Source organism: Phocoena phocoena, chromosome 5 (genome assembly GCF_963924675.1).
Source record: "Phocoena phocoena chromosome 5, mPhoPho1.1, whole genome shotgun sequence".
Taxonomy (NCBI): domain Eukaryota; kingdom Metazoa; phylum Chordata; class Mammalia; order Artiodactyla; family Phocoenidae; genus Phocoena; species Phocoena phocoena.
Genome location: NC_089223.1, coordinates 77814661 through 77841753, shown reverse-complemented (window position 1 = coordinate 77841753; position 27093 = coordinate 77814661). Strand labels below are relative to the sequence as shown.

The following is a 27093-nucleotide window of genomic DNA, read 5'->3' as shown; positions in this document are numbered from 1 at the left end:
ATTGTTATTGGATTATCCACTTAATGAAAGAATGAATGCATTAAATATGATTTATGCTACACAAATTTTACCAGTTTCTCTTCTGCTTCCGGATTATAGGACAAAAAGCACTTCCGTAAGAAAACCTGGGAACAATGCTTGTGAATCTTTGAAATTATTGGGATTCAGAAGCCGAGACAGTGGTTGGTTTGTGCTTGATGGTGTCGTGGTGAGAACCGTGCAAAGTGGCTTGATATCATTTGAATTGTGTGAACATTTAGAGAGGTAATACAACAGTAAACAAAAAATATTGATGATATTATATCCTGATGGTTCGTAATTGATGTTTACAGAAGTAGAATCATAGGATTAGACCTTTTATTCCTCAAATAGAAATATGAATAGTCCTTTAGGGCGTGCTTAAAATGCAAACTAGGCCTGACATGAATACCCTATCAGTAATTTCATTCGCGATAGTTTAATAGGTGCTGTTGGAAACCACTCTTAACTTAAATTTATTTTTACAGCTTTCTTCTAACTCCAAAATAGTTTTAAAATAGCACCTTCATTTCTGAAATTTCATGGAGATAGTAATTAACCATTCATATTATGCTTATCTCCTATGTATATATAAACTGAATTTGTTATTCCAGTGTCCTCATTTTGCTTTCTCATTTCCATGTTTTCTAGACAGCTCATTATGAGAAGAGTTAGACATGTTAAGGTTCCTGAGAAGTAGACACTCATAAAGACAGGGCAATCACATGTCCGAAGATAGCCTTTATCTCATAAAGGAAGAACTTACATCTATAATTGTCTTGGGTCAGTTCCCTAGAAAAAGAGTCTAAGATGAGAATGCAAGTGATTCTTTGAGAGAGGGCTCTCAGGGGACTCCTGTAGAGTGATGAAAGAAAGCAGGGAGGGTAAGGGAAGAAATGGGAGAAATTATGGCTTGAGCTGAAGTTTTACCTCAGCCTGATACCTCAGGGGAGCTCTGAAGCGTGAGTCCCAAGGAGGCTGGCTCTACACTCTTGTATCAGTTAGTCTTTGTCTGTGGATGTGGTGCTGTTCTGGGGGAGGGGGCTCTTATAGAGCAATTTTCTGGAGAACAGTTGGGCAACAGGTGGGCCAGACCAGGAAGAGGGATTTGAATTAGTTTGCTAAGCTGCCATCATAAAGTATCACAAACTCAGTGGCTTAAACAACAGAAATGTATTCTTACATTTCTGGATGCTAGAAGTCCAAAATCAAGGTGTTAGCAAGGTTTATTCCTTCTGAGGACTCTGAAGGATCTGTCCCAGGCCTCTTTCCTTGGCTTATAGATGGCTCATTTCATGTTCACATGGCGTTCTCTCTGTATGTATATTTGTGTCCAAATTTATTTTTTATGACACCAGTCATACTGGATTAGGGTGTACTCTAATGACCTCACACTGATTTGATTACCTCTGTAAAGACCATATCTTCAAATAAGGTTGCATTCTGAGGTACTGGGAATTTGGCCTCCAACACAGGATTTGGGTAGAGGGGACACAATTCAACCCATACAGGGTCCACCATAACAACTCTTATCACACAGTGAAAGAGATGAATATTTCAATCTCCACTTAATAATGACATATATTTTGTGTCCTATTGATAGTAAACAGATTATCTGGATCATGTTTCTCTTTTTGAAGTAATACTCTTTGGTAATGCTAGTTAAAATATAATTTAAAATATGCTGCCATATTTAGAGCTAAGCTGAGGCTGGATGACTTCTCTGTTTATGGGCACCTGTTTTAGAACTTGATTTAAGCTGGTTTCCTGACTGCCAAGAGTTTCATTCAAGTCATTCATGAATTTAATCAATTAGTCATCAGAATGCTTGATTTTTAAAGGAGGTTTGGTTAATAATGGCTTTTTGGGGGTGTTATTAGTTATTCTTGATATTTTTGAAGCTGGCTGTTTCCCTCAGGTTACTCCTTCTTTCTTCCATGCAGGTTTATAGTGCTTCACCCGTCTTCCATTGTGGACAATAGCCATTTGGTTTCTTCTGTGAAGTCTTTGGAGGAAACCATGCTCAGCATCACTGTTTGCATTGTACTTTATCACCAGAAAGACAACCCACATAGAATCGTCATTTTAGTGGTGCCTTCTAAAGATTTACATCAGGTGCTTAGGAACTTGCGCTTGGAAGCGTCTAGTGGTCCTCCAGAGCCATCTCGCCGTTTCCAAGTGAAAGAAGGAGAACAACTCCTTTTAAGGTTTACTGGAAACATATTTGCTTCAAGTAAGTATCAAGAAATCTTTTTGCATATGCTATGGGCTATCAGCCACAAGCTTCAGAAGGAGTCCACTAAACATGTTTTACTAAGGAAATCTTCACAGAACTGAGGGGAAGCTTTGGAAAAGTAGGTAGAGAAAAAGGACTTATTTACTTCTTTCTTTCCAGTCTGCTTCTTCTCTTTTTAGAGCATGCACATTCCTTAATGGGAAGACCCTAAGTGACATTTTTAGAAATAATCTTCTCCATAATTTGTATAGCTGCGTTCAAGCTAGGATCATCTCTTTCCTACACCAGTGTAGTTGCCTCGTAAATATTCCTCTGTTTTCACTATTAGCCATGTGAAATGGAATGTATCAATATTTCCATAAAGTAATAACAGTGATCTTTTAAAAATGAGTCATACTTTATTACTTCCCTGATTAAAACTTTGTAATTACCTCCTATTCCACTTTAAATAATACCCAAACTCTATTTTGTCCTACAAAGAATCTAACGTGAGGTCAGTGGACTCCCAAGAGACGTGTGGATAGACTATATTCCAGCGTAACTGTATTATTTATAATTCCAGTTATGTTATTTTATATATTTAAAAGACTACGCTGGGAAGGAATCAATAAGCTTCACCAAAGTCCAAAAGGGACCATGGCACAAAAGTGGTTAAGAACTTCAGCTCCAGATGACATACCCCTGCTTACCTCTTATCTTTATATTTATCTAGTGATCTTTTATTTCCATTATAAATCTTACCACAACTTGAAATTACTTTACTTATTTATTTGTTTATATACTTTTCATTCTTATATTTATGTTCTTCACTGGAATGTAAATTCCATTAGGGCAGTGACTGTGTCTTTCTTGCTGTGTACCCTTGAGCCTAGAATAGTGCCTGGTATATCAAGGGCTTTCAATAAATATGTAGTGAATGAATGAATATATATGATGATGCTGAGGAAGACAAACAGGGTGAGTGACTATGAGAGGTGGCAGGAGACGTGGGAGAAGTGAGGGAATGGGTGAGACAGAAGAGATAAAAGGAGGGAAAGAGAAAAGGAAGAAAAAGAAGAACAGAGAGAAAACAGCTGTGTGAGAGAAGATAGAAAAAGAGCTTTAGGGGAGTTGCCCTCACAGCCATTTCTTTTTTATTGATTCAACCCCTTTTCCTTTCTAACTCCTTTCCTTGAGGCAGAATAATATCAAACAGCATGCATGTAAAGATGAGGTGTGGGGGAAATTCAAGAATGGGTTCTGTGGGAATTTCTGGCCCCGGAGTCCTGTGATAGACTTGACTTGAAGTAAGAGTCTCTGTTTACTTATAAATTAATATAGATCTCATTGATTTTTAAATGGTGCCTATTTTCTCTAATTCTGGAAATTACTCTAAGCTCCACTGGCTCTTTGCTCTCTGTGACTTCAAAAACGATGTGGTTTAAAGCTGAGGCTGCCCTGTTTTTGGTATCTCAGAAATAAGTGAGATTCAAAATGTCCCAATTTGAAGTATGTCTTCCACTTTCGCATGCAGAGTCTCAGCCATCTGAGCCAGCTGATGGGACCTATGGAGTGAGTGACAGAGTGTCACAAAAAGGGGAAGGGGGAGGAGAGGAAGGAAGGGTGGAAGATATCCCTTCCTACTTGGCTTCCGGAATAGAAACTATGCTAGGATAATCCCTCTAAGAAGAGAGAGTCAAAACCTGGAAGTGTCCCACCAAAACTAGTGATGCAAATGACTTCCTGTAGTACTTGGGACAGCAGCTGTGTTTACCTCCTGCTCCAAACAGGAGAGAGTTACTGTGCTTCTCATAGGCAACGGTTGAGTGTACTATTGCCTATAATGGGGAATAGGGAGTATATGCTAAAATAAGAGTGCCTGGAGACAGGCAGCATGTGTGCAGTCCCTCCATATAGGAATGAAGAACTCCTCTCCACTCAAAGAAAATGAGTCAGTCAGGATGCCAGGATCCTTTCTCCTTTGCCTTTTCTAGAGACTTATGGCCAGATCTGGAGCTTCACTGGATTTTCTCCATCTAAGAGGAGCAAGACCCTCAGTAAAGAATTGATACCTGATCCTTCCATCAGGGCCTGTGGTAGCCTCTGTGAATCTCAGATACAGACTGCCAGAGGTTGTCTGCCTGGAGGTCCTCCCCTCAATCCATCCCCACCGTCTTCTCTAGTCATCTCTTACTGTATTTTCCTATCTCACTTATAACGATCATGTTTGGAGAAGCTTTTCCTATCTTTCCTGATTACCTCTGTTCTTATTTTACTTATTCAGATCCTTATGTAATTCTCTTAGTGGACATGGTCATAGATATAATCTTCTATTTATTTTTTAATTGTTTGATCAATGTCAGTGTCTCTGACTACAGTGCCATGGAAGAAGAGCCTGTTTTATTGGTGGGCCTGCTTTATTTTAGGGAGCTGCCTAAAAGCTAGAAGAAGTATTTGTTTGAAGAATGAAGACAAAAGCTTTGGAACAACCTTAACATTATAGTATTATGTGATTAAAAGTATTTAAAACTTTAATTAATAAATTTAGATGACTGCTCTCTGAGAAATATCAAAATCTCTATATTCCTTATATACAATACAGATGGTTCTTTTGACTGAGGACCTTGGGACATGGAGATAATTTCTACGTCTAAGAGAAAATAAGATAGGTGTTCCTTTGGTTTTTATATTGGCCTTCAGAATTCTTCTGGACACAGCTAGAATCTTCTTTCTCTCTCTAGGTTAGAGCTGTTGATTCAGCACTTAAGCTTTCTATTGCATCACATCTAAGCCCTCAGTGTTCAGAAAATTCATAAAGTGCTAGGAAACGGGCAGACAGAATTTTATATAATGACACCTTAGCACCACTCATAACATCGAGTAATGCCCCAAAGAGGTCTGTGTGTGTCCAAGTTACCCCAAATGCCCTTTGGCCCAGAGAAATAGTTTTCCCAGACACACATGTTAGAATGTTAGAATGTTAGAATGACCTTCCTTTTACTCATTTAACAAAGATTCCCTGTCCTTATGTACATTATATTTTACTGGAGAGACACACAGAAGAAGCAAATAAATAATAAAATGTACAGCTTAATGAGGTGGAAAGTTCCTTACAGAAGAATAAAGGAAAGGGAATAGAAAGTCTCAGAGAGAGTGGCAGATTTGCAATTTTAAATAGACTCGTCAGAGAAAGTGCCATTTCAGCAGAGACTTGAAGATGAGAGAGCAAGCCATAATCCTATCCCAGGAGAATTTGTCCCAGGCAGGGCAAGGAGGCTGGGATGGCTGGATGAGAGGGAGGGAGAGGAGAGTTGGAGGAGATGAGGTAGGTACTGGTCATGCCTTGAAGGCCATTTCAAGACTTTGCCTTTTATTTGAAATGAAGTGGGAAGCCAAGAAGGGTTTTCAACAGGGCCGTCACGTGATCTGGGTCAGATTATATCTGTGTTGAGATTAGATGGTTATAAGGCAAGTGTAGCAGCAGGGAGACAGGTTAATGAGCCATTGCAATGAATCACGCAAGGGTTGATGGAGGCTTAGAGGCAAAGTTATTAGAAATTGTTTCTGGTATTTTCACCATAAGCATCTTTGCCATAGACATCTTTGCCGCAAGTATTTTTACTGCATAACTAATTAGCCATAAGGCAATTTTGCCATAAAAGGTATAATGGTAAAAAATAAAAGAGGGACATTTAAAAGCACATAATGAAACATGAATAATGAATAACAAAATTATAAAGACTTTACTGCAACACAAAATATTTAAATACAGTTAAAATGTGTGTAGATTCATGACAATGCTGCACAGATAACTGATTTTATTTTGTGGGTTGTACCTAAGCACTTGTCTTCCAAGTCTTTTGTTCATAGTATTTTATACATTTTTTTTTACTTGTTTATTCATCTTTCTGTTTGGCATCGCACTTTTTCTTATTCACTAAAACTTCATCCTTCACTGAGAGAGGTATCAGTTTCCATATACTAGGATGCACACTTGTAACTGAGCTTTGTGTTGCATTGCAAAACCTTCTACACTGTTTGTCCTTTGCATATTGTCACATGTCTCTTCACAGATGTTCCAAAGTTCTATGGGAAATGTGGGTTCAACTCTGGGCCTGCCAGGCTCTCAGTCTCAGCCTCTTTCTCCCCCAGTGTAGTGTGTTTCGAAATAAGAAACCAATTCGTGGGGTAAAACATCGTCATCTGTCATGATTTTTTTGTTGTATATGTCAAACCAAACTGTTAACCAGTTATTTTATCTTTTACAGCAAAATTGCCTTATGGCCAGATAGTTATATGGCAAAAATGTGGTGGAAAAAAGGCTTGTGGCAAAGATGTCTACAGCAAAGATGCTTATGGTGAAAGTACCTAGAACTGGTGGAGATGTGTTAGGACACAGAAATATCCTGAGCCAGTGGTTCTCATGAGAGTATTCTGGTTCTCTGTGTTGGTAGCATGCCACTTCTTCATGTGACTTTTCTAAGCAAAAGCATATAGGACTATGTTTGTACTTCCTATGTCTTCAATGAAAAATATTCCAATATGCATTATTGAGAAGAAAATACATTGCTATAAAAAATATCTAGTAACTCACAAAATATAAATAAATTATTTAGTTCTTTCAATGACAAATATTTATTGTATAGCTCCTATCCTACTATCCCTGCTAGGAACTATGTACATAATACATTGACGAGAAAGAGGTTCTCAAAATGTCAACTAATGATTGCTTTCGTAATTTTGGTATTTAATGAGTGACTTTTGGTTTTACTTCTCTAAATATGCCAGAGTGGGAGAAAAAAATAAAATAATGCAATTTCTTTGTGCTATTTGTTCTTTTTTTGGTTCTGTTTTTTTCTGTGACAAAGGGTCTTCAAAATATAGTGTTACGTCTTAGCAACAATGAAACTCCAACTTAAGTCTACATAATACTTTCTTTGATAACACTAAGATCATGCTATTTATTACTAGTAAATCCTCAATAATTTCATCCTTATTTCATATATAAATGTGATTCTTAGAGATTTACATTACAAATCTTTATTTTTTAAAATTAACTGGCAATTCGAGGTAGATAAGTTTTAGAAATAGGTAGAACCAATGTGACTACGCCTCATCCTCCAATCTTTATATACTTACATACATTATCCTTTATGAGTAATTGTATACCTGGCAGGGAACATCATGCAAGGGGTGGAAGGAGAAATTTACTAAATTACATTCTGTTGGGACAAAAGTAGCAACATTTTTCTTGGTAGTACTCTAGTGGCATGGAAGTAGAAGTTTGCTAAGTATTCCCACAGTGATCTAGAAACTCTAATTTACTAGATGATATTTCAGTGACTCCAAATAATTTATCTTTTTTTTCTTTTTCCCTTTCTTTTTCTTTCTTACTAGAATGAAACTTTTAAAGCAAACCCTGGCTAGTCATGCCTGTCCTAGGATGTCCTAGGAATCTGTTTTGTTCAAGGAGCCAGGTTGCTTCCAAAATGTAGACTTAAGCAAAGGGACATACTCCTATACCTTCCATAACCTGGAGTTATTCTAATTCTAGATTTAATTGTGCTTTAGAAATTCACCAAAATGACCTCTAGCAGTCAAAACAAGGAGAAAAGTATTAGTGTCATTTACATCTCTCACAGAATGCAAGAGGGAAAGTTTCCCATAAGAGAAAGAGAGAGAAAGAGAAAGCTCTGGGCAGTCAACTTTCAGGCCTCTGAGAGCAGCAGAAAGTTGCAACTTAGATATAAAAGCTTCATATTGACACTCTTTTAAAAAATTTAAGTGGGTTGGTTTTTGTCATACAAATTCAAAACAATGTAAGAATCCGTCTTCGTTCTTCTCACTTGCTGTCATTGTTATTATTTACTGAGCCTTTATTATGTGCCAGGCCCTGTGCCAATCATTCTATCCATACTCCCTCATTTCATTCCCAGAACAATCCTAGGACGTTAGTTTTATTTCTCGTTTTAAAGGTAAGGAAGTTAAGGCTCCAAGAAGTTCAGAGATGTGCAAGAACTGGATAAATATTACGGCGTAGGTAAATATTAGAGGCTGAACGTGGATCTAGATCTTTATGTCAGAAACATATTATAACTGCTACGTTACAGCTTAAATTTTGCTAAGGGTAATGCACACTTGCCTTACGAATACCGCAGTGTCTGTTTTACTGTTGCAATGAGAAGGTGAAATATCCTGACTGTCATGGTAAAACCCCCAAGAGTGAAATGTTATGTTCACTAAAGCTCCATTATTTTCAGTGGACAGTTGAGAAGACTTTTACATATGCTTGTTTGGGGAGAATTCACCAGGTTTTAATAGAAATTTCAGTAACTATTAAATCTAGAAACTATTCATTCCATTTGGAAGTTCTAGAACAGCACTGTATTTCTGCATGGTGAAAATGTTTTATATGTGTACTCTCCCGTATGGTAGCTACTAGACAGACGTGGCTATTGAACATTCGAAATGTGGCTAGAGCACCTAAAAAGTTGAATTTTTGATCTTAATTAGTTTTAACTTTAATTTGAAAAGCCACATTTTGCTAGTGGCTACCGTATAGGAGAGCACAGTTCTAGAATGTCTGTTGTGAGGTCGTGATAGTGTGCAACGTGATATGAATAGTTAAGTGAAAGGAAAAATATCATTCTTAAAAAGTGAAAATAATTTTCTAAGTAGAGAAAGAGATGAGTATTTCCAATGGTTTCTTGTTGTAGCAAAATGGAATAGAAAAAGAAAATCAGATCAATGATGACTCCCACAAATGCATAAAAAAAGAAAAAGAAAATCAAAGATTATTAGACCTAGAAGCAGCCAGAGAGCACCTGGTCCAAGTATAGATGAGAATCATTTTAGTAATTTATACAGTCTCAGCCTAGTGCTGGTTTATTAGGTTATGTTTTGACAAGAGATATTGACACAAAAAAGACAAATTTTTAAAAATGAATGATTATTCGGATTTTTAAAAAATAAGTAAAAATAGTGCTATATATTAATAGTAACAAATGCATTTTACTTCTATTTAGGCAATGGGAAGGATTATGGAAAAGACTACAAGTTTATTTTTCATTTACAAAGGAAACCTAGACTGGAACTCCAAATCAAAGAGGTGGATGAATTTGGAAACTATAGCTGCCCTCATTATAAGGGTACCATTGTAGTTTATAAAGTACCTAAAGAAAAGATAGTCCACAACTTGGATCAATCTCTTATACTTAACGAAAACAATTATCAGTTGCCAATTTGCAAATTACCATTGAAATTGCCAAAGGTGAGTCATTTTACTTCCCTAATTACTGTATTTTGTTAATTCTCTATCATTCTCTACCAAATTCAATACTGCATAAATACGGATACTTACGGTTGAAAGGAAAGATAGGAATAATGTTGATAAGGAAGGATAAGCTACAAGAGTGACAGAATGCATGTCAGGATTTCTACTTTCTTCCATATCAACTTTGTAATAGGAACAATTCAAATTGGTCTGGTCCTAACCGTAATTGTTAATGACTATTGAAAAAATGTCATTCATTTTCTGTAACTGATTCTGAGTAACTAAAAAAAATCATTTATAAAAACATAGAATACCTTTCAGAACACAACAATTTTTGAAAAATCATGTGGTGACAAGGAAAATGACATCAAAATATTTTCAGTGAGACTTACCAAATCCTGCACGTTTGTTTTAAGAGTTAATTACTCTTTCATTTCTGATTTTGTTTATTTGAGTTCTTTTTTTTTTTCTTTTTGGTTAGTCTAGTTAAAGTTTTGTTAATTTTGTTTATCTTTTCAAAGAACCAACTGTTAGTTTCATTGATCATTTATACTGTCTTTTCAGACTCTATTTCATTTATTTCCATTCTAACCTTTATTATTTCCTTCCTCGATTAAATTTGGACTTTTTTGTTCTTCTTTTTCTAGTTCTTTCAGGTGTAAAGTTAGCTTATTTGCAATTTTTCTTGTTTCTTGAAGTAAGCCTGTATCGTCATGAACTTTCCTCTTAGAACTGCTTTAGCATAGATGTTGGTATGTCCTGTTTCTGTTTTCATTTGTCTATGTAGTTTTTGATTTTGTCTTCAAATTCCTAATGACTCATTGGTTATTCAGTAGCATGTTGATTAATCTCCACATTTTTGTGAATTTCTCAGTTTCTTCTTTTAGTTGATTACTAGTTTCATGTCACTGTTGTTTGGAGAAGATGCTTGACAGGATTACAATCTCCTTGAATTTATGGAGACTTATTTTGTGACCTAACATGTGACCTATTTGGAGAATGGTCCACATGCACTTGAGAAAAATGTGTATTCTGCTGCTTTTAGATGGAATGTTCTTTCTCTCTATATGTATCTATTAGGTTCATTTGGTTTAATGTGTTGTTTAAAGTTGATGTTTGCTTATTAATTTTCTGTATGGATGATCTATCATTGAAATAAGTGGAATGTTAAAGTCCCTTATTATTACTGTATTGTTGTCAATTTCTCCCTTTAGGTCAGTTAATATTTGCTTTATTTATTTTGGTGCTCCTATACTGTCTGCATATATATTTATAAATGTTACATCTAGAGGAGAAGTTACAACTGATACCACAAAAATAAAAAAAGATAATAAGAAACTACTACAAACAATTATATACCAACAAATTAGGCAACCTACAAGAAATGGATAAATTCCTAGAAACAAAAAAATCTTCTAAGATTCAGTCATGAAGAAATAGAAAATCTGAATAGACTGATTTCTTGTTAGGAGATTGAAACAATGATCAAAAACTTCCCAGCAAACAAAAGTCCAGGACCAGACAGCTTCATGGATGAATTCTAACAAACATTCAAAAGAATATTTACTATCTATCCTTCTCAAACTCTTCCAAAATATTGAAAAGGAGGGAATGCTTCCAAAATTTTTTTATGAAGCCAATATTACCCTGATACCAAAACCAAACAAGGATGCCACAAAAAAGAGAAAATTACAGGCCAATATCCTTGATGAATGTAGATGCAAAAATCCTCAACAAGATGTTAGCAAAGTGAATCCAACAATACATGAAAAGAATCATACACCGGGATCAAGTGGGATTTATCCCAAGGATGCAAGGATAGTTCAACATCTGCAAATCAATCAATGTGTTATATACCACATTAACAAAATAAAGGATAAGAATCATATGATCATCTCAATAGAAGCAGAAAAAAAATTTGACAAAATTCAACATCCATTTATAATAAAAATTATCAACAAAGCAGGTACAGAGAAAAGTTACCTCAACATAATAAATGCCATACATGACAAACCTACAGCAAACATCATACTCAATGGTGAAAAGCTGAAAGCATTTACACTAAGATCAGGAACATGACAAGGATGCCCACTCTTGCCACTTTTATTTAACTTAGTACTAAAGGTCCTATCTACAGTAGTTAGACAAGAAACATAAGTAAAAGGAATCCAAATTTTAAAATTGTCACTATTTGCAGATGGTATAATAATATATATAGAAAACCCTAAAGATACTACCAAAAACTGTGGGAACTAATTCATCAATTCAGTAAAGTTGCAGGATACAAAATCAATATATAAATAAATCTGTGGCACTTCTATACACTAATAATGAACTATCAGAAAGAGAATTTAAGAAAACAATGCCATTTACAATTGTATAAAGAAAAGCCAGTAATAAATTTAACCAAGGAGGTGAAAGGCCTATACACTAAAAATTGTAAGACATTGATAACAGAATTTGGAGAAGATACAAATAAATGGAAAAATACCCTGTGCTCATGGATTGGAAGAATTAAAATAGTCAAAATGTTCATACTAACTAAAGCAATCTACAGGTTTAATGCAATCCCTATCAAAATTCCAAAGGCATTTTTCACAGACCTGGAACAAATAATTTTAAAATTTGTGTGGAAACACAAAAGATGCCAAATAGCCAAAGCAATCTTGAGAATGAAAACAAAGCTGGAGGGATCAAGCACTGTGATTCAAACTATATTACAATGCTATAGTAATCAAAACAGTATGGTATAAGGACAGACACACAGATCAATGGAACAGAACTAGAAGCCAGAAATAAACCCATACATATAGACAATTAAATTATGACATTGGAGCCAAGAACATACTACAAAGAAAGGATAGTCTCCTCCATAAATCATGTTGGGAAAACTGGACATCCACATGCAAAAGACTGAAACTAGACCAGTATCTTACACAATGCATAACAATTAACTCACAATGGATTAAAGGCTTGTGTGTAAGACCAAGAAAATCCTAGAGGAAAACATAGGCATAACCTCCTTGACATTGGTCTTAGCAATGTCTTTGTAGATCTGACTCCAAAGGCACAGAACACAAAAATGAAAATAAACAAATTCAACTACATCAAACTAAAATGCTTCTTCATAGTGAATGAAATCATCATCCAAATAAAAGTTGAACCTACTGAATGAGAAAAAATATTTACAAATCATATATCTGAGAAGGGGTTAATATCCAAAACATATAAAGAATGCATATAATACTACAACAAATACAGAAGCAACTCAATTAGACAGTGGGCAGAGAAACCAGATAGACACTTTTCCAAAAAAGACATACAGGTGGTTGATAGGCATATGAAAAGATATTCAACATCACTAGTTATTAGGGAAATGAGAATCAGCACCAAAATGAGATATCATCTCAAACCTCTTGTATAGAATAGCTATTATCAAAAAGATAAGAAATAGCAAGTATTGGAGAGGATGTGGAGAAAAGGGAACCCTTATACACTTTGGGGTTGGTGGGAATGTAAATTGGTGGGAAGGTAAATTGATCCAGCCACTATGAAAAACAGTATGAAGATTCTTCAAAAATTAAAAATACAACTACCATATGATTCAGCTCTTCCTCTTCTGGGTATTTATCCAAAGAATACAAAAATACTAATTTGAAAAGATGTATGCACCCTATCTTCATTGCGGTATTATTTACAATAGCCAAGCTATGGAAACAACCTAAGTGTCCATTGATGGATGAATGGATAAGGAAGATGTGGTATATATACACAATGGCATACTACTCAGCAATAGAAAGAATGAAATCTTGTGATGTGCAATAACATGGCTGAACTTTTATGGTACAATGCTAAGTGAAATAAGTCAGACAGAGAAAGACAAACACCATGCGATTTCACTCATCTGTGGAATCTAAAATACAAAAAAATGATCAAACAAACCAAAACAAAAGCAAACTCATAGATACAGATAACAGATTGGTGATTACCAACCAGAGAGGAGGGGGGTTTGGGGGACAAAATGGTTGAAGATGTCAGTTGTATGGTGATGATTGGTAACTAGATTTTTGGTGTTGTTCACTTTGTAGTGTACACAGATATCAAATTGTAATGTATACCTGAATCGTATATAATGTATTGATAACATACCAATTTTACCTCAATTTTTAAAAAGAGTTAATTACTTTTTTCTAAAATTCTTATTCTTATCAGGAGTGTAGGAATGAATTCTCTCAACACGTGAAACAAAAAGTAAATAATTTTATTGTTGTATGTACTGTTTCTTTCAGTGATCCAGGACTTGTACTTCTAAACTACATTCTAATGAGAAATATAACTGAAAAAGTTATCACTCCAGAGGAAGAACAAACTTTTTATCATTTAAAGAAAGCCAGAAGTAGTTTTACATGGTTTTACTTGTGTTATGAATAGCAGAAACATGTTTTCTATGGGATTAGATCTTGTACTGATTTTGAATAAATTAGTAAAGTAAGTCATTAATTTGACAAATATTAATTGAACTTCTGAAATAGGAAATGTGCTATGCTAAGCATTCTGATAAATACAGAGATATATAGGATAATACATGCCCTAAAGCTATGTTGTCCTGGATGCAGCCACTATCCACATGTGTCTATGGAGCACTTGAAATATGGCTAGTCCAAATTTAGATGTACCGTGTCAAATACACATTGGATTTCAAAAAGTTAGTACAAAAAGATAGAAAATATTTCGTTATTTTGCTCATAATGATTTCATAGTAAGTTATAATATTTTGGTTATGGAGTTAAACAAAAATATATTATTAAAATTAATCTCATATGCTTAAAAAGTTTTTATGTGGCTAACTAGAATAGTTGAAATTATGTGTTTCAAACTATATTTCTATAGGACATCATTGCTCAAAATTGTTTACAATCTAGCAGAGTATGCAGAACATGTATACAAAATCACCTTGTAAGATTGTGAATAATTAGACTAATGGTATAAACAGTGTACAAATAGTTATTCAGAGGAGGGAAATTGTTTTTCTGGAAGCTAAAATCAATAGAAGTTTCATGGTGGTTGTGGCATTTTATCTGAGCTTTATAAGTTTGTAGAAATTTGGCCATTGGGAATGAAGAAAAATGTATGTTAGGCTGAGGAAATGGAATGAATTTGACGGGGGATGGTAGGTAGGAATTCAGAATTCGTATAACCACCATTAAAATAATTTCTAATGTGCCAAAGATCTTTCAAATGCTTTCCATGCACTGTATCATTAAATCCTCACAAAAATCATGTGAAGCATTATCACTGTCCTCATTTTATAGGAAACTGAGGCATAGAAATTTTAGGCAACTTGCCCATGGACCCGTAACTAAGTAAGTGTCAGAAGTGGGATTCATACCCAGAAAATCTGCTTCACACATAGGCAACCACTGTGTGCTATTTCCTCTTTAGCAGATAACACTAGGATTCTTAGTCAAGGATACAGGATGGATTTTAGGACATTCGGGTTCTCCCAGGAAGTTGTATGACAATTCCATGTATACCATGCTTTAGTGTAGAGGTGATATTAAAATTATTTCACAAATGATAGGACATGGGTTCTCGTCGTTCACATTGAAAGTAGCCATTTGAGCAGGGTCCTAGAGACATCAACCCTTTACTTGCTGGTTTTGGGGAGATCCTGGAGTTCTTGGGAGGCATGTGTAGGGTAGCATAGTCTAGTAAACCACTGATAGTGAAAATTATATTTTAAGAACGGTATAGCTAGGGCAGTGTATACCCACTATCGGTTTTTCCTCTGAGAGTTTTCACTTCCATCTTAAGGCCTTTGCCCTTGCTGTTCCCTATGTTTGGGGGTCTCTTCCCTTAGATAGTCATGTAACTGGTTCTCATTAGTCAGGTCTCAGCTCAACTATCACCTCCTTATCCTTATTCCTCCATCTCCATATCTCAAGTCACTCTTTAACTCCTGACCCTTTTAAAACTTCATAATGCTTATCTTCAATTGAAATTATTAGATTTATTTATTTGTTTATTTAATTTCGACTTGACTTTCCTCCTTGAGAAAGCAAGTCCCATGAGCTAAGGACCTTGTCTACCCTATTCCGGCTCTAGCATCAGTAATTAGAACAGTGTTGGGCATATTGTAGGCACTCTAAATATTTGTGACTGGATGAATGTGGGGAGGACCATAGAGTTCATTAGATTCTAAAAGTTTGGGAACTGCTGACTTAAAGGAATACTTGAGTTCTCTCACATCAGTGGTTTAGAGCCTGGCTATTCAAACACTTAGCTGGCAGGCCAAGGAGCTGATCTGGATCAACATGAATATTTGAGAGCAGAGAAAGGATACATCAGGGGTGACCTCTTGGTAGCCTGATTTAGCACTTTACTTCCTGAGATCGCTGTGTTGTTCTGATGTATGGGGTGAGCAGAGGGAAACAAGTAAGGGGGGCTGTTGGAACTCTCTGGCAGGAAGTGGTGAAAGTCTCACTGTGATGATGGTGGATGATGGAAAGGAAGACTCCTATGTGAGAGAGGACACACTTGAGGTATAAAATGTGACCCAAATTCAACTTTCAGTTTGCAGTGTTTCCTCTGTGGCCTATCTGACATTGTGAGTTAATTAGCCAACTTAGCCAAGCCATATAATTAAGGGGTTTATATAGATTTTCCTCAAGGAAAGTCTGTGCTAGTGATCGTCCATATCTTTTGCATGAGCTCTTCCTCTGCTTTGATTCTAGAACAACACTCTCCACCTGCTTGCCTGAGCAGTCCCTACTGGTCATCCCATACAGCTCTGCTGAAGTGTGACTTCTCCCTGGAAGCCTTTCCCGACCTCCCCTTCAAACCAAGTTAGGTGTTCCTGGTGTGTGTTTCCACAACATTCTACACTTTTCCTATCAGTGCAGTTACCTTATTCTATCATAATCCCTAGCTTTCCAATAGACAAGTGTTTCTCAACCTTTTTTTGTTTGTTTTTGCCTTCCTAAGGGATCTTTAGACTGTATGTCTGTTTATGCATTGTATGTATATCTATGTTTTATATGTTAAAAGTTTAAGCTTTTTTGTCTTGCCCAAGAGCAAATTTTCTCTCCTTGAGAGTGATGTTACCTTGGTTGGGAATTAGTGCAATCAACCATACAAACACATCCACTGTTGTGCTCAATTTGTATTGCCGGTGCCAAGCATAGTACACGTTGGATAATTATTTGTAAATTATTAGATAAATGAGACACTTTTTCAAACCTTAACGTTGTCCAACTTTGAAATTTATCATCTTGGAACTATATTGGCATTTTTAAAAAACATTACATTTTAAATGTCTGTTGCCTCTCGTATATTAATCTATAGCCAGTATGCCACCTGTTTGTTTGTTTTTTTCTCTCCATATTGGTTTGTATAGGGATTTCCGGATTCACTCTTTTGGCCCTTTCTCATGCCTAAAGTAAGTTTTCACAAGTAGCATTTTGGCCTTGAGAAAGAATCTGTGGCTGGAGAAATTTTTTTCCTCATTTAAAACTAACATACCTAAATGGGAATTGAAACCATGACCTCTGTTTTTATGAGAACAGACTTCTTCCATAAAGTTCATAATTTAAAAAAAAAAGGCATCTCAGCTAGGCAGTATTAGAATGTGCTATTTTTCAGGAAACGGAAGTAGTCACATTATATGGAGCTTGGCATTAATGAAAACCACACTATGCATACATTTATGGACGTGGCATAAATCAGGTGAAGGCATCTGTCAAAACTCAAAGTGTTTTCCACAGAGAAGGCAAGCAGCACATATTCATATATATGTATATAGATATAAACACGTACATATTCACATACAAATAATTATAAGATGTGACCTTAATGTACTATGTCTGTTTCCCAAAGATGTGAAGATATCGCCCATTACTTCATGCTTGTGAGGATCTCTTATTTTTCAGCCTCCATATTCCATTCATTCATATATTAATTCATTCAACAAACACTTCTTGTCTTCATGGGCCAGGCATACAGTGGTGTTCCTATGTATATGGTCTCATTCTTCCCTTGCCTCGCTACAGACTACTCTCAACTCAGAGGGCAGAGTGAACCTTTAAACCATCAGCCAACTCCTGCTTCTGCTCCAAACCCTGCAATGACTTGGTTTCAGATATCTGCATGGCTAACACCTTCATCTCCTTCACTTTGATCAAATTTCATCTTCCTTCTGAGGCCCACCTTGATTCTATTTCTTATTGCAATCAGCTGCAACACACACAGCCTGACACTCCTTATCCTCCTTAAATTGCTCTGATTTTTTTTTTGTTTGTTTGTTTGTTTTTGTTTTTTGCGGTACGCGGGCCTCTCACTGTTGTGGCCTCTCCCGTTGTGGAGCACGGGCTCCGGACGCGTAGGCTCAGCAGCCATGGCTCACGGGCCCAGCTGCTCCGCGGCATATGGGATCTTCCCGGACCGGAGCACGAACCCGTGTCCCCTGCATCGGCAGGCGGACTCTCAACAACTGCGCCACCAAGGAAGCCCCTGCTCTGATTTTTTTCTTTCTTTGAAAGCATTTTTATCTTTGAACATGTATTTCCTCATTCATTATGTTTCTCATAGGAGCACCTCCACTCCACAACCAGGACATAAGTTCCTTGAGGGCAGGGACCTTTATCTGTTTTGTTCAGCGATGAATCACAAGGACCTAGAATAATGTCTGGCATATGTTAGGTGCTCAACACGTTTGTTACATGGGTGAATTCATAAATAGAGCTTGCATGTTAAATACCAAAAGTTTAAAGAGGGACATAAGAAGCATCAAGAAGAAAAGTAAATTAGCACCAGCAGATAGACAGAATTCACAGTGGACACTTACAGACGGGATGGCCAGTAAGGGCTGCACTGTGGAGGTGTCTTCTGGGCTGAGGAGTTACAGTGACAAGAGACCTGTGTGCTCGTGCAGCCAGGAGAGCACCCAGGGAGGCAAATGGCAAGCACCCAGACTGCAATGGGCATAAGCTTCTCATCAAGGACTCGAAGGAAGACTATCTAGTGAATGCACACATGAGGGACAGAGAAAAGGGGTGAGCTTTGAGAGACAAAGAGGGTCCTGGTGTTAGTTCACATTTCAATATGATCTTCTGAAAACGATCACATAGTCAATACATGTGAAAATGTATGGCTGAAAAGAAGGATGATTTATCTCTAAATTTTTCCTAAGTTATGCTTCAAACTTCCTCATTTTACAGAATATTCAAGTCAATTCAGTTCACATTATGTCTATTTGTGCTTTGGCAGAAACAAGGCAAGTTTCAGAGAACTGTCAAAGATTATTTTAGGTGGCAGGAAGTGGCATGCGTGTGTGCTTTTGAAATCAAGTCACATAGGTGACTGTCTGTGCTGTTCCGTTATTTGCACCAGCTTGAGTTGTGGCTGCCTTTGAATGCTGACTCTTCCTGTCTGCTCAGAGGCTTTGTTTTGAAGGAGAGAAGGGCTCCAGGTGGCTGCTTCTGTGGACTCTGTTTGAGGCTGCAGCATCCCAGTCATACATAACCTTCACATTTACGTAAGCCAGCTGTTGACCCAAGTTTTGCTTAGCCTGAACTTCCTCTTTTTTTTTTAAACTGAACTCCTGACATGTGATTTCTAGTAAAGAATGATACTGCTTCAACACTTACTTTCTCACCACATTAAATAACTTGCTGTGTCAAAGGGAGGAAGCATGCAGAGGCTGATGCGACATGCAGTTCTTCAGAATCACCACTTTCTTACCACTTTGGACTTTCATTGCCATATCCCTGCCCTGCCAGGGTTGACTTTCCTTTCTTTCTTCTTTTTCTTTTGGCCGCACTGCGCAGCATGCAGGATCTTAGTTCCCCAACCAGGAATTAAACCCACGCCCCCTGCAGTGGAAGCATGGAGTCTTAACCTTAACCACTGGACCTCCAGGGAAGTCCCTTGACTTTCTTTTCTATCTGATTATTTTTTTTTCCCCTAACGATATTAACTACTAGAGAACAACCTTGATTAAATAAATGAGAAGTTTCCCACTACTGAAAATTTTTACACTCACAGGCACTTCAATTTTACCCAGGCTTTTTAGTTGTAATAGTTTACAAAATTATATTAAGGTTCAACAATGAAATGGAACTTTTAACGCTATTGGTAACTATTAAGAAAGCAGATTAGAAAAAGCATGGATCTTAGAAAACCTGTAAGAGAAATCAGGGTTGTGTGTGTTGGGGAGAATGATGAATTTAAAATAACAATAGTGAATTTAAAATAGTAATTTAAAATTTTTTAATAAGTTAGTTTCATGCTTTCTATACAAGAGTTAATTACAATACTATGTTGCTTCATACTCCACCCCCTACCAATTATAGAAGAAAGTCACTAGAATCTTGGTAAGTAGAGTTATCATGTCAATTTCTTTAACCTGTGAAAGTTTTAAAAGCCTCCTCACTCTTCCCAGTGTTTCAATGCTGGTGCCCCTGGCACTGCCCAGACATGCCTTTCCTACCTGTAGTCTAAACTTCCTCTAAGCCATCAGAATGATCTTCAAAGACACAGTTTTGACCATGTCAGTGAAAAATAGACTTTATATTGTACATGACATGTGAAAGGAAGAAAATGAGCAAAACTGGTTTAGTCAGTAACAGGATACTGCATTCTTTTTTGGAAAGTGCTTTGCCCACCGATTTAATCAGAAGAGAACCTTTCCCTTCTCTTTTCCTTCTCCTTCCTCTTCTGCTTCTCCCTCCCTTTCCTTGTCCTTCTCCCCCCATCTCTTTCCCTCCCTCTTCCCCTTTCTCCATCTCTGTCCCTCCTCCTTAACCCTCTGTCCATAAAAGGGAAGGTTTTCTCTGCTCAGTGGGCAGTATAACTAAACCAAGAACCGTGCACTGTTTTGTTTTGTCATATGACTTTCAATAATTCTTTTTTTTTTTCTTTTTTTTTTGCAGTACGCGGGCCTCTCACTGCTGTGGTCCCTCCCGTTGCGGAGCACAGGCTCCGGACGCGCAGGCTCAGCAGCCATGGCTCACGGGCCCAGCCACTCCGCGGCATGTGGGATCTTCCCGGACCGGGGCACGAACCTGCGTCCCCTGCATCGGCAGGCAGACTCTCAACCACTGCGCCACCAGGGAAGCCCTCAATAATTCTTTCATAAAGGAAGCACATACATTCTTTCCTGTCTGGGAAAATGTAACAAAAATAGGTAATTGATGTATTTGGATATATTCTGTTAAAATTGTAACATTTAATAAGTAAAAAATGATGTTCATTAATTCAAACAATTTTCTAGTTCATGAACTACAAATCTTTTTTCTCCTGTAGCTATATCAGCCATGTCAATGAACAATTACTAATTAATTGTTAATTACTAATTAAGTGCCTACTATATACATATTACTCATGTATTATTTCTTTTTAGGCCCTCCTAAAAAGAAGGCACTTTTATATATAATATATTATATATATATATATATATATATATATATATATATATATATATATATATAAGTAATACATGTCAAAGTCCTAGCTTTCAAGGAAATTACACTCTGGTGCAGGAAATAAAGCATAAACTTTTTAAAAGTTATAAAACAATGCAAGAGATAAATAATTGAATACAACAATACAGTAATATTACAAGACAGGAACTGCTGATAAATTGCAAATAAGTGGCCAAGATGGCAAGTACAGAAAAGAGAGTGGTTCCGGTGGGCTGAGGTGACTTGGGGACACTTCACAGAGCAAGACACATGTAGAGAATATTTACGTTCTGGAGAGGAAGAGAGAAAGAGGCAGTGGGTTCCACATAAGAGGGATGCCATGAGCTGAAACTTAGAAGTAGCAAAGCACCAGGTGTGTTTCAAGAAAGGACAATGAATAGACCTATGTGGCTTGAGTGAAAGATTTGGAAAAATCATATTGGAAAAAAGATGGGTAAAGATTATGGAGGGCCTTGAATGTCTTATTTAGGTCATCCAAATGTCTCTGTGAAATTGTTATAGGGGGATCCTTTAGTCAAAATTTGTCAAAAGAATGTGATTGATTTCATGATATAGAGATCATGTGCAAAGAAGAGATTCAAACCAGAGATACTTAGCATATGAGTAAACAACAAAATCTCTCAGCCACTGGTATTCTTGGAATGACTCTGGCCATAACTGAGGATGAAGAAGTAGGTATCTAGTTTTCGTTGAGCTCATACTTTGTCCTATAGGTAGAGGCAAGTGTTTGGAAAATTTTAACCAGGAGGGTGACATGATCAAATTTTGTTAGCATATCACTGTGACGCCTATAAGGATAAATTAGAAAGCGATAAGCTTAGCAACAGTGAAATAATGGGCTAATGAGGTAGTACTTGGAAGAGGTGGTGATGGCCTGATGTTCAGACCATAGCAGTAAGGATGGCAAGTAGAGAGCAGAATTGGAGAGAGATTTAGGACTTGGGATCAAATGGACTTGGTGATAGAGTAAACACATATGCGGGTTGGTGCACAGAGGGCACTGGGAGATGGAGGAAGTTGTGAAGTGGGTGCTTCCTAGGATGGCTCCCAGGACACTGGTTTGTGCTGCTGTCCTATGATACAACTTTGTGTTTCACTGACTTTAGTTTGGGAGTATGTTCAAACTTGCATCTCATCTCTATTCCCCCTAATGTTGGCCCATCCAGTAGATGATTGCAACTTTCTCCTTGAAGGCCTATCACCAGTCCCCTTTTCTACTCTAGGCTATACAAGTGATAGAGTCGTTTTTCTCAAAAACAAATATGATTTTCACTCTTCTTCTAAAACTTCTCAATTGGCATTTTCTATCTCTTGATCAAAGTCCAAGCCACTTACCCTGGCCTATAAGGCCCTTCACAAAGCCCCACAACTTACCCTTACAAACCCTTCATATTACATTTACCCAACTAACATCTTTTGCTCTAGTTCCACTTAAGGCCTCATTTCTTTTACATATTGTGGTCTTAACTGCCTTGTGGCTCTTCCCACTGCTGCCCTTGTGACAGCACTGCCTCCATACTTAGCTCTATTATTATCTCTTTAGAAGAAGCCCTTAAATTTCCCAGGCAGGATAAGGTACTACACTGTATCTGCAACCAAAACACTTTGAATATGTACTAACTTATGGTCTGTTATAATTTTAATTCATGTAATAAGAAAAGTAATGAAAGAAAAGTAATGATAATAATAACTAATATTTATTCCCTGATAGTAACTTGATAAAGCATTTACGCCTATTAAGCCATTTACTAAAAAGGTCAGTGGTTGAAGAAACTGAGGTACAGAGAGGTTTGCTCCAGAGGAAATTAGAGAATGGCAAAGCTACTGTTTGAACCCAAGTTTGTCTGATTCCAATGGTGGCACTCCCAGCCACTATACCCAGTGTCTTCTTTTGTGATAGAGTTCCTCAGGGCTGGAAGCATAGCTCATTAAATTTTGTAATCCCATCTCTAGTACACATTCCATAATGTTTTGTTGAACTATTAAAGAATAAATGAATGCATGCTGGGGAAATTGATAAAACAATTAAAGGTGGAGTCTTAACAGCTGACAAAAGCTTTATGTGTTTCCTTTCCTAGCTAACAGTTACATTTAGGAGTAGCTTTTCATGCCTACAAAGGAATGATTAATGTGGGGGTTTCACATACTCTGGCCAGATATGGGAGGAAGATGTTTGTAGCTATCCAGGCCTTTCCTGGCACATTCACATCACCCTTTCTGTCAGAAAGGCTATTCCTATCTAGAAGAAAAAAAAAAAAAAATCAGGAAATTAAAAAAAATCTGTTAGAATATTCTAGAAAGAATTTTACTCAGAGTTGAGCAGGAAACTTGACAGGTCTTCATGACTGACAAAATCTTGTTGGGATTATAATTTATAAATGAAACAATAGAGAAGGTAGAAACTTATGCAAGTTCTAATAGTGCTGTGTATCTTTGATTTGTTGAATTGCTTTTAAAATCAATATGGTCTCCCACATAGCTGCATTTATGCATCAAAATCATCTGCTTTGGCCAGAACTGCTTGGAATAGTGAGCAAAATTTTAACCATATTCACCATAGTTAACACTGACAGAGTGCTTGGTAAGTGCCAGGCGTGTTTGAAGTATTCTCTATGCATTATGTCATTTAATCTTCACTGCAACCCCACGTGGTATGTCTACTGCTTCATCCTTTGGTAGATTAAAAAATGAATCTGGAGACATTAATTTAGAAATTAGGTTTACCTATTCCAGACTGCTTTTGACAACTTTCCTTTACTGATTCCATGTGTATTACATATATATTTCCTGAATTATCCAGACCTTGCTTACTTTATACCTGCACCCATCCCTAGGGCCCCTTCCTTCTATCTCTGCCAGCTCTTTAGATCATTTGGGGTGTCTTGAATTGGTCTATCTGGTTTCCTGGGTTTCTTAAAGCTGTCTTCTTCTGTGACTGACTCCTTCAAAGGCTGAGAGATACTTAATCCCTTCCTCTTGACAAAGTCATAATCAAACTGAAGCCTTAAAAATAGTCATTTTCTAAGGAGCAATTGAAAAAATAATGAAGAAACAAAATGTAAGTTTGGCTGCAGTAAAAGGTGTACAGTTTTAGGGCTTCCCTGGTGGTGTAGTGGTTGAGAGTCCGCCTGCCGATGCAGGGGACACAGGTTTGTGGCCCGGTCCAGGAAGATCCCACATGCCACGGAGTGGCTGGGCCCGTGAGCCATGGCCGCTGAGCCTGCGCATCCGGAGCCTGTGCTCCGCAACTGGAGAGGCCACAACAGTGAGAGGCCTGTGTACAGCAAAAAAAAAAAAAAAAAAGAAAAAAAAAGGTGTACAGTTTTAAAATTAAGAAAGATCTGAGCTAAAGAAAGATATGGATGGACATTTCTTCTGGGATTGGTAACAGCCTGATTTCACTTCCAAAAGTCTTAATTCCTAGATTTATTTCCAAGTGAGACCACTCTGGGTCAGTTCTTCTTGCTCTAAACTCAGTTTTTACTTTTTTTCCACGGTAGTCTTGCTTCTCCATGGGCTTATTCTGGTCTTTAGATCTTTCTATGTAGAAGCCCTTCCTTTTATTGTGTGGACCAAACCTACAGGAAGTCTGCACTGAGTGTGTAGTTAAAATAATGTCTGTGATGAAAACAATAACAGGATATTTATTAACTGATGCTGGTGTCTTTTAATCTCTATATATTTATTTTAAAAGGCGTGTGTGTGTGTGTGTGTGTGTGTAAATTTTCAGAGGCACACAAAAATAGAGGAACTATACAATGAAGCTATGTGGACCCATCACTCATCATTTTTCTGCCATTCTTGTTTCATGTAATAGGGTTTTTTGTTTGTTTGAGTATTTTAAAGCAAATCACAGCTATTCTATAACTTTATTTGTAAATAATTCTATAAGTTTCTTTAAAAGGTAAGGACTTTTAAAACAAACAACCACAAAACCATTGCAAAACCCAATAAAATTAGTAGTTATTACTTAATAGCGTCTACTACCCAGCCCTATATTCACCTACTGATTTACTTTTCTCTTTTTACAGTTAATTTGTTCAAAAACAACATCTAAAAATTGTCCACACATTGCATTTGGTTTGTGGGTCTCCTCCACCACTTGCTGAATTCTCAGTGTAGGTGACGTCCTTTACAGACATCATCTTAATTTAGCCTCGTAGCGTACTTCAGAGGTAGGAGCCATCATCTTTGTTTCACCAGTCTGAGACTTTAGCAAGAGCATTTAGATGGTTTGCCTCGACTTGTATAACCTCACAGGGACAGAGGCTGTGTGAGGACCCAGTATTCAAAGTCATTCTTCTCTCATGCTTTTCCACTTCCCCCATTCCTTGTGCAAGCCGGGTCTTTTGTTTCCTTATGTCTGCCACTTTTGTCACTATGTCATATAGCCTCACATATCGTTTGTCCCCCTTCAGTGTGTTTGACAAATCTAGATCTTCCAGAGAGCCAGAGTGCTTGTACCTTTTGCTGAAACTAATAGAGCAACCATAGCCTCAGATGGTGGCTTCCTTTGTTATCTGGAATTTTTAGCTCTTGAGGCAGATATCTATCATCTTGGTTTTAAATGCATAGTCACTTCTAAACAGCCCAATAAGTTCCTCTGTTCTTTCCACATAGTGACATCAGCTCATAGCTCCTCATTTTCGGAGCAGAGATAATGGCCATCCCTTTAACGTGATGAAGGCTCCAGCTTTCTCTGGCTTAGGTTATGAGTTCGCATTCCTTGCTTTTTTTGATGATCTATCACTCAGATGCCCTCAAAATGTTCTCTATGGTTTTAAAAGAACACAAATACTTTCCATGCATGTTTACAGTAAAAGAGAGTAAAAGATATGATTCCTGGCAAATAAAAGTCAATGCTCAGTCATGTTTTTCCTAAATTTTGGAATTGTAAGTGATTTTTTTTTAGGACAATAACATACCAGCTTTGAATAAAATAGATTCAGATGTAAGGCCGTTATTTTATTTTTAATCCTTTTTAATCCATGATCTTCTGAGTAGATCTCAGATTGGTTCTTGCATGTTTTTATCTCTCTCTAACACTTGCAAAACTTCCCTGTTAACAAACAGGGAACAACTCTCAGGCTCAGAGATCTTGACTGGCAAGAGAATATAATAGAGTTTTGCTTTAACTGTGTTTTTAAGGTTTCCGTGTGTTTATACGTGTTATATAGAATTTCCGCCTATGACTGAAATATGGTTTCTTTTAAAAATGTAGCTGTGTAGGTAAAAAAGTAATTCTAAAGAAAAATGTTAAGTAATAGCAGCTATTATTTTGAGTACTTATTACATATGGTGCCCTGCTCTAAGTTACATGATATGGCTAAAGGTTTCCTTTAATGGCACTATGAAGCAGATACTATTATCATGGCCATTTTATGAATGAGGCAAGCAAGGCACAAACCTATAAAATCACAAGGTTAAAGGTAATGTGATTAGGAGTTGAGCTCTTTCCCTCCATCTAATACTGCTTCTAAGTCCAGAGCAGTGATGATGATATTTGTGAATGGTGAGCATAATGCAAGAGGTACTAGAATGGCCTAGGGAAAAACTTACCTCACATCCTTCACTTTATGTATGTTTTAACTTATAGGTTATAAATAAAGGATCCATAGTCTTATAAATGTTAGCTTAAATATTATATCTGCCACTTAGTGTGTATGTTTTTAGTCAAACTATTTTATCTCTCTAAACCTCAGTTTTCTAGGGAACCTTCCTACACTGTTGGTGGTAGTGTAAGTTGGTGCAGCCGCTATGAAAAACAGTATGGAGGTTCCTCAGAAAACTAAAAATAGAATTACCATATGATCCAGCAATCCCACTCCTGGGCATATAACCAGACAAAACTATAATTCAAAAAGATACATGCACTCTTTTGTTCATAGCAGCACTATTCACGATAGCAAAGACATGGAAACAATCTAAATGTTCATCGACAGATGAATGCATAAAGTAGATATGGTACATGTATACACTGGAATACTACTCAGCCATAAAAAAGATTGAGATAATGCCATTTGCAGCAACATGGATGCAACTAAAGGTGATCATACTAAGTGAAGTAACTCAGAAAGAGAAAGGCAAATACCATATGATATCACTTA

The 27093-nt window shown here is 36.9% G+C and overlaps 1 protein-coding gene across 1 annotated transcript in view; it reads left to right on the top strand.

The window, feature by feature from the left end:
- Nucleotides 1–27093, top strand: part of DTHD1 (death domain containing 1) — a 70403-nt gene that overhangs the window by 25967 nt on the left and 17343 nt on the right. The window contains 3 exon segments of the mRNA XM_065877251.1: nt 100–264; nt 1962–2251; nt 9259–9503. Of these exon segments, the coding sequence (XP_065733323.1) occupies nt 100–264; nt 1962–2251; nt 9259–9503 (700 nt within the window).